Genomic DNA, 7957 nt, shown 5'->3' on the forward strand with positions numbered 1-7957 from the left:
AAATGTAAACAATGGAACAAATGCATCACATCCAAATATCACTTGATTATCTGTAGTGCTGGAGGAATGACACACCCAGATAAACACACACAAAGAGTTTAAAAAAAGGACTATTTAAAACTAGGAACCTGATCTCCTTTATATTCAAACTGACATACTCCATATTCACTTCATGTTTTCTAATAAAAACAAACAAATATATGTTTGAGTACACTTTGCACCATTTAATTTCATGTGATATAAACAGGTAAACACATTATCAGTCAACATAAGACAATGGGAGAACTGTGTATGTTCTCTGATGAATTTTAAGTTAATGTGAAGTGAAATATCAATATACCCACTAGGAGAAGAAATTAAGTCAATGTGATGTGACATAACAATTTACAAACTAGGGTGAAGGCTTCTTCCCTCCTGAGTGGATTCTCACGTGACTTTTAAGTGACCGCGATGAGGAATAGGTCTTTCCACAGTCTGAGCATTGGTGAGGCTTTTCTCCCGTGTGGATTCTCACGTGACTTTTAAGTGACCGCGATGAGGAATAGGTCTTTCCACAGTCTGAGCATTGGTAAGGCTTTTCTCCAGTGTGGATTCTCTCATGCACTTTCATGTGTGCTAACTGGGTAAAACTTTTTCCACACTGGGAGCACCGATGAGGCTTATCTCCTGTGTGTGTCCTCTCATGTCTTTTTAGGTTCCCTAACTCTGTAAAACCCTTCCCACACTGGGAGCAGTGGAAAGGCTTTTCTCCTGAGTGTATTCTTTTATGTTTTTTCAGGTTCCCTAACCGTGTAAAACTCCTTTCACACTGGGAGCAGTGGAAAGTCTTATCACCTGTGTGTATCCTCTCATGTCTTTTCAAGCTTGCTAACAAGGAAAAACTATTTTCACACTGGGAGCATTGGAAAATCTTATCACCTGTGTGTATCCTCTCATGTCTTTTCAGGCTTGCTAACAAGGAAAAACTCTTTCCACACAGAGAGCATTGGTAAGGCTTCTCCCCTGTGTGCATTCTCTCATGTGCTTTCAGGTGCCCTAACTCTGCAAAACTCTTTCCACACTGGGAACATTGGTAAGGCTTCTCTCCTGTGTGCAATGTCCTATGCACTTTCAGGTCCCTTAACCGGGTAAAACTCTTTCCACAGTGGGAGCAGTGGTGTCGTCTTGCTGGTTTGGACATCTCTGGTTCCTCTGAATCTGGTCTTTCTCCTGCCAAAGACAGAGTGTTTATTTAAATAGAGAGAGACCTGAATGAAACCTCCATGTGACAAAACTGACTTCCTTTGAAGTTTAATCCAAATCAGAGCCAGGTTTCCAATCATTAAATAATTTAAACAATTATTTGTTTTTAAAAACAACTGTAGAACATGGTGCTTGCACTGCCACAGGCCTACTTCTATGTGTAATCAGGCCAGGTAACCTAGAGGCCTACTTCTATGTGTAATCAGGCCAGGTAGCCTAGAGGCCTACTTCTATGTGTAATCAGTCCAGGTAGCCTAGAGGCCTACTTCTATGTGTAATCAGGCCAGGTAGCCTAGAGGCATACTTCTATGTGTAATCAGGCCAGGTAGCCTACAGGCCTACTTCTATGTGTAATCAGGTCAGGTAGCCTACAGGCCTACTTCTATGTGTGATCAGGCCAGGTAGCCTACTTCTATGTGTAATCAGGCAGGTAGCCCACAGGCCTACTTCTATGTGTAATCAGGTAGCCTAATCATGTGTAATCAGGTCAGGTAGCCTACAGGCCTACTTCTATGTGTAATCAGGTCAGGTAGCCTACAGGCCTACTTCTATGTGTGATCAGGCCAGGTAGCCTACTTCTATGTGTAATCAGGTCAGGTAGCCTACAGGCCTACTTCTATGTGTAATCAGGTCAGGTAGCCTAGAGGCCTACTTCTATGTGTAATCAGGCCAGGTAGCCTACAGGCCTACTTCTATGTGTAATCAGGCCAGGTAGCCTACAGGCCTACTTCTATGTGTAATCAGGCCAGGTAGCCTACTTCTATGTGTAATCAGGTCAGGTAGCCTAGAGGCCTACTTCTATGTGTAATCTTAGCCTATGTGTAATCAGGCCAGGTAGCCTACAGGCCTACTTCTAATCAGGCCAGGTAGTGTAATGTAATCAGGTCAGGTAGCCTAGAGGCCTACTTCTATGTGTAATCAGGTCAGGGCCTAGAGGTATGTGTAATCAGGTCAGGTAGCCTAGAGGCCTACTTCTATGTGTAATCAGTCAGGTAGCCAGAGGCCTACTTCTATGTGTAATCAGCCAGGTAGAGGCCTACTTCTATGTGTAATCAGGGTGTAATCAGGCCAGGTAGCCTACAGGCCTGCTTCTATGTGTAATCAGGCCAGGTAGCCTAGAGGCCTACTTCTATGTGTAATCAGGACAGGTAGCCTACTTCTATGTGTAATCAGGCCAGGTAGCCTAGAGGCCTACTTCTATGTGTAATCAGGCCAGGTAGCCTAGAGGCCTACTTCTATGTGTAATCAGGACAGGTAGCCTACTTCTATGTGTAATCAGGCCAGGTAGCCCAGAGGCCTACTTCTATGTGTAATCAGGCCAGGTAGCCTAGAGGCCTACTTCTATGTGTAATCAGGCCAGGTAGCCTAGAGGCCTACTTCTATGTGTAATCAGGCCAGGTAGCCTAGAGGCCTACTTCTATGTGTAATCAGGACAGGTAGCCTACTTCTATGTGTAATCAGGCCAGGTAGCCTAGAGGCCTACTTCTATGTGTAATCAGGCCAGGTAGCCTAGAGGCCTACTATGTGTAATCAGGCCAGGTAGCCTAGAGGCCTACTATGTGTAATCAGGCCAGGTAGCCTAGAGGCCTACTTCTATGTGTAATCAGGCCAGGTAGCCTAGAGGCCTACTTCTATGTGTAATCAGGCCAGGTAGCCTAGAGGCCTACTACTTCTATGTGTAATCAGGCCAGGTAGCCTAGAGGCCTACTTCTATGTGTAATCAGGCCAGGTAGCCTAGAGGCCTACTTCTATGTGTAATCAGGCCAGGTAGCCTAGAGGCCTACTTCTATGTGTAATCAGGCCAGGTAGCCTAGAGGCCTACTTCTATGTGTAATCAGGCCAGGTAGCCTAGAGGCCTACTTCTATGTGTAATCAGGCCAGGTAGCCTACTTCTATGTGTAATCAGGCCAGGTAGCCTAGAGGCCTACTTCTATGTGTAATCAGGCCAGGTAGCCTAGAGGCCTACTTCTATGTGTAATCAGGCCAGGTAGCCTAGAGGCCTACTTCTATGTGTAATCAGGCCAGGTAGCCTAGAGGCCTACTTCTATGTGTAATCAGGCCAGGTAGCCTAGAGGCCTACTTCTATGTGTAATCAGGCCAGGTAGCCTAGAGGCCTACTTCTATGTGTAATCAGGCCAGGTAGCCTACTTCTATGTGTAATCAGGCCAGGTAGCCTAGAGGCCTAATAAGGCCTACTTCTATGTGTAATCAGGCCAGGTAGCTCTGACAGGCCAGGCCTACTTCTATGTGTAATCAGGCCAGGTACCAGAGGCCTACTTCTATGTTAATCAGGCCAGGGCCTAGAGGCCCAAGAGGCCTACTTCTATGTGTAATCAGGCCAGGTAGCCTAGAGGCCTACTTCTATGTGTAATCAGGACAGGTAGCCTAGAGGCCTACTTCTATGTGTAATCAGGCCAGGTAGCCTAGAGGCCTACTTCTATGTGTAATCAGGTGAGTGTCTTTACGCAAGATCTCTAGATTCTTCAAAAAAAAACTCGTAAAGGCAATGAAATAAACACTAACTAGCCTAGACAGTGCTCTCGGCAACCAACGTGTCCATGACAACGGTAAGACTGTAGTGACATAGTAACATACAGAAATGAACGTAAACCAAACTAACATTGTATACTAGAAATGATGGTAATTAACGGTAAATGTACTACTGGTGATACTAGCGTGACATTAATACCATGCAGTCAGTCTCTCTTGGCTGAGAGTTGAGGAGAGACTGACTGCATCACTTCTTCTTTTTATAAGAAACATTAATGTGTTGAAAATCCCAAATTGTTTGCATAGTCAATTTACACAAAGCTCTGACACACACACACTTATCCCACCAAACATGCCACCAGGGGTCTTTTCACAGGCCCCAAAATCAAGAACAAATTCAAGAAAATGTACAATGGACTAATCCATTGTAGAGGCCTGTCTGAGTGGACTAATCCATTGTAGAGGCCTGTCTGAGTGGACTAATCCATTGTAGAGGCCTGTCTGAGTGGACTAATCCATTGTAGAGGCCTGTCTGAGTGGACTAATCCATTATAGAGGCCTGTCTGAGTGGACTAATCCATTGTAGAGGCCTGTCTGAGTGGACTAATCCATTATAGAGGCCTGTCTGAGTGGACTAATCCATTATAGAGGCCTGTCTGAGTGGATTAATCCATTATAGAGGCCTGTCTGAGTGGACTAATCCATTATAGAGGCCTGTCTGAGTGGATTAATCCATTATAGAGGCCTGACCCCATTTAGTCGTCTGGTCAATTGTTTGGTCGAAAGACTGTTGGACGACCGAGATTATTTTAGTCAAGCAGTGGCAAGTATATATATGGCACATGAGACACCTGGCTCGGTATCCGACCGTAAGGCGCTACAGAGAGTAGTGCGTAGGGCCCAGTACATCACTGGCGCCAAGCTTCCTGCCATCCAGGAACTATATACCAGGCGGTATCAGAGGAAGGCCCAAAACATTGTCAAAGACTCCAGTCACCCAAGTCATAGACTGTTCTCTCTGCTACCGCACGGCAAGCTGTACCAAAACGCCAGGTCAATGTCCGAAGGGCTCCTGGGCAGCTTCCACCCACAGGCCATAAGACTGCTGAACAATCAATCAAATGGAAACCCAGACCAGTAGAAAAAGTAGGAAGGGAAGCGCTACTAAGGTACACAATAGTACATTTTGGTAGATAAAAGGTGCTCTTTGGTAAAAGGGGTAAATTGGTCAACAAAAAGAAAGGAGGACCAAGGCACTCTTCATGTAATCGATTAAAATGCCTTTTTATGGCATGTTCAATAGAAGTAAAGTTTTAAAAATCTGACGCGTTTCGGCTGCATGGCCTTCGTCAGGGAGTACAAAGAAATAAACCCAGACTATTTACATTGACACCACCCCCTACCTACATGTACATTTACACTGCTGGTGCTCACTGTTTGTCTATGCATGGTCACTTTACCCCTACCTACATGTAGAAATTGCCTGGACTGGCCTCCGCACATTGACTCACATTGACTCGATGCCGGTGCCTCGTTAGTTATTATATATATATTTTTACCCCATTTTCTCCGCAATTTCGTGGTTTCCAATTGGTAGTTACAGTGTTGTCTCAGCGTTGCTACTCCCATACCGCCCCCGGAGAGGCGAAACAACCAAGCCGCACCGCTTCTTGACACAATGCCCACTTAACCCGGGAAGCACCAACGTGTCGGAGGAAACACTGTGCACCTGGCTACCGTGTCAGCGTGCACTGCGCCAAGACTGTCACAGGAGTCGCTAGTGCGCGATGTGACCAGGACATCCCTGCCAGACAAACCCTCCCCTAACCTGGACAACACTGGGCCAATTATGCGCCGCCCCAGGGGTCTCCCAGTCGCCTGGACTCGAATCCAGAATCTCTATCGTTATTGTTATTTTATTGTGTTACTTAGAAACATTTTTTTTACAATTGTTTATTTTCTAAATATTTTCTGAACTCTTTTTCTTTTACTTCATTGTTTGTTAAGGGCTTGTCAGGAAGCATTTCACGGAAAGATCTACACATTTTGGGAATCGGCACATGTGACTAATAATATTTGATTTGATTCCGTCTGTGTTGTTTGCTGTTAAAGAAAATAAACAGTGAGTAGCAGAAGTGGAAAAACAAGGGGGGGAGGTTGAAGTTTGGTGTAAGTTTGTGGTAGGCTATATACAATTAATTATATATTTATACAATTAATTTAAAAGTAAAAAATGCATGTCCCTTTAACAAGTCCTACAGTACTGAACAATACAAGTGTAGAACTCCAGTAGAATTGCCCCTTTAAAACCACACATTAGTTTAACAAGGGTAGTTTATGCCCCTGTTTTTAATCCAATACTCACTGGCGTTAATCAGATCGTCTGTCTCCTCCTCCTCTCCTTCCTCCTTGTCTTTTATTGAGAGAGCCTCCTCCTCCTCGTCCTCTCTAAAAGGTTCTTCCTCTTCCTCCTTTTTGATTCTTAAAGATTCTACCCCCTCTTCCACGCTGATATCCTCATCTTCCTCCTTTTTAATTCTGAAAGCTTCTACTTCCTCTTCTTCCACTGTGACAGCCTGTATCCCCTCTTCCTCTTTCACTCCTAAAGTGTCTTTCTCTTCTTTAACTGTAACATCCTCCTCTTTCAATGTGAGAACCTCCTCTTCCCGTTTCATTCCACAAGGTTCTTTCTCTTTTTTAAATGATATAGTATTCTCTTCCTCCTGCTTAAATCTAAACACGTCTTCATCTCCTTTCACTGCAATATCCTCATGTTCTTCTTTCACGACAAAGTTCAGCCCCAGAGATTCTTTCTCCGCGCAACAGACCTCTTCTTCTTTAGCAGGGGTGGAGTAGCAAAGTGAGCTCATGGTCAGGGCATGTCAGCTAGCGACTGGCCTAGTGCTTGGCTCAGAAATAACCTTAACCTTATTTGCCAATGTAACAAGTAAATTATGTTCATTTAACCAGTAGATACTCAAACAGAATTGTGTTTAAAACACTGAGATGAATATATATACAAACAATGACAAAATAAGCGTCAATATTACGTTTTGTGTTGTCGAGCGAGAAAGTTGAGTCAGGAACCGTGTTGTTATTGAAGCGCCCTCTCCCGTCCACTAGATTATACGTCACGGCGAGAGGCACAATCTGAAAGACTCACGTCGCCATCTGCTGACCGGAGTGGGTAACGCAGTTTAGAAAAATATTCACGACAATTGTTTATTCTGTCGTAAGTCATTGCAAAACAACCAGAGCTCATGTTTTCTCTTACTTCTTAGCAGTACTTTACTCTATGCAATTAAATTGTTTATTTTATTTGTAATGTAATATTATCTTATGTTGTTGTTGTCTATATCAGTTTTGTAAACTGTCATGTATTTTTATGTTTGTGCATTTAAAAAACGCATTTTCCAAGTTTGCCCCTTTAACAATTCCTATAGTACTGAGCAACACATTAGTTCAACAAGTGCTGAGTTTGTGCCCCTGTTTTTATGAGACAACTAACTGGTGTTAATCTTCCTCTCCTCCTGCTCCTCTTACACTCCCAAAATGTATTTCCCCTTCTCTTTCATTGAGATGTCCTCCTCTTCCTCTTCAAAAGGTTCTTCCTCTTCTTTCACTACAACATCCTCCTCTTCTTCTTTCACTACAACATCCTCCTCTTCTTTCAATGTGATATCTTCTTCCTCCTTTTTCATTCGGAAAGCATCTCCTCTTCCTCGTCCACTGTAACACCCTCTATCTCCTCGTCCTCGTCCACTGTAACACCCTCTATCTCCTCTTCCTCGTCCACTGTAACACCCTCTATCTCCTCTTCCTCATCCACTGTAACACCCTCTATCTCCTTTTCCTCATCCACTGTAACACCCTCTATCTCATCTTCCTCGTCCACTGTAACACCCTCTATCCCTTCTTCCACTGTAACAGCCTCTATCCCTTCTTCCACTGTAACACCCTCTATCCCTTCTTCCTCTTCTACTGTAACACCCTCTATCCCTTCTTCCTCTTCCACTGTAACAGCCTCTATCCCTTCCTCCTCTTCCACAGTAACACCCTCTATCCCTTCTTCCACTATGACACCCTCTATCCCTTCTTCCACTGTAACACCCTCTATCCCCTCTTTCACTGTAACACCCTCTATCCCTTCTTCCTCTTCCTCTGTAACACCCTCTATCCCTTCTTCCTCTTCCACTGTAACACCCTCTATCCCTTCCTCCTCTTC

At 44.2% G+C, this 7957-nt stretch overlaps 1 protein-coding gene across 1 annotated transcript; it reads right to left on the reverse strand.

The window, feature by feature from the left end:
- Positions 1 to 207: 207 nt before the first annotated feature.
- On the reverse strand, positions 208 to 6834 carry LOC124002741 (zinc finger protein 501-like). The gene is made up of 2 exons (XM_046310454.1): positions 6098 to 6834; positions 208 to 1209 (listed from the first exon to the last, which is right to left on the reverse strand). The coding sequence occupies exons 1-2, from the start codon at positions 6600 to 6602 to the stop codon at positions 392 to 394; spliced, it is 1323 nt and encodes a 440-aa protein (XP_046166410.1). The 5' UTR covers positions 6603 to 6834; the 3' UTR covers positions 208 to 391.
- Positions 6835 to 7957: the final 1123 nt, after the last annotated feature.

This window comes from Oncorhynchus gorbuscha, linkage group LG18 (assembly GCF_021184085.1).
Source record: "Oncorhynchus gorbuscha isolate QuinsamMale2020 ecotype Even-year linkage group LG18, OgorEven_v1.0, whole genome shotgun sequence".
In the NCBI taxonomy this organism is placed as follows: Eukaryota; Metazoa; Chordata; class Actinopteri; order Salmoniformes; family Salmonidae; genus Oncorhynchus; species Oncorhynchus gorbuscha.

What these genes read in the sequence shown, in the direction of transcription:
- LOC124002741 (XM_046310454.1), bottom strand. Translation starts at nt 6,602, where the DNA reads ATGAGCTCACTTTGCTACTCCACCCCTGCTAAAGAAGAAGAGGTCTGT. An exon ending in AGACGATCTGATTAACGCCA is followed by an intron (nt 1,210 to 6,097) that starts GTGAGTATTGGA and finishes TGTCTTTGGCAG; the next exon opens with GAGAAAGACCAGATTCAGAG.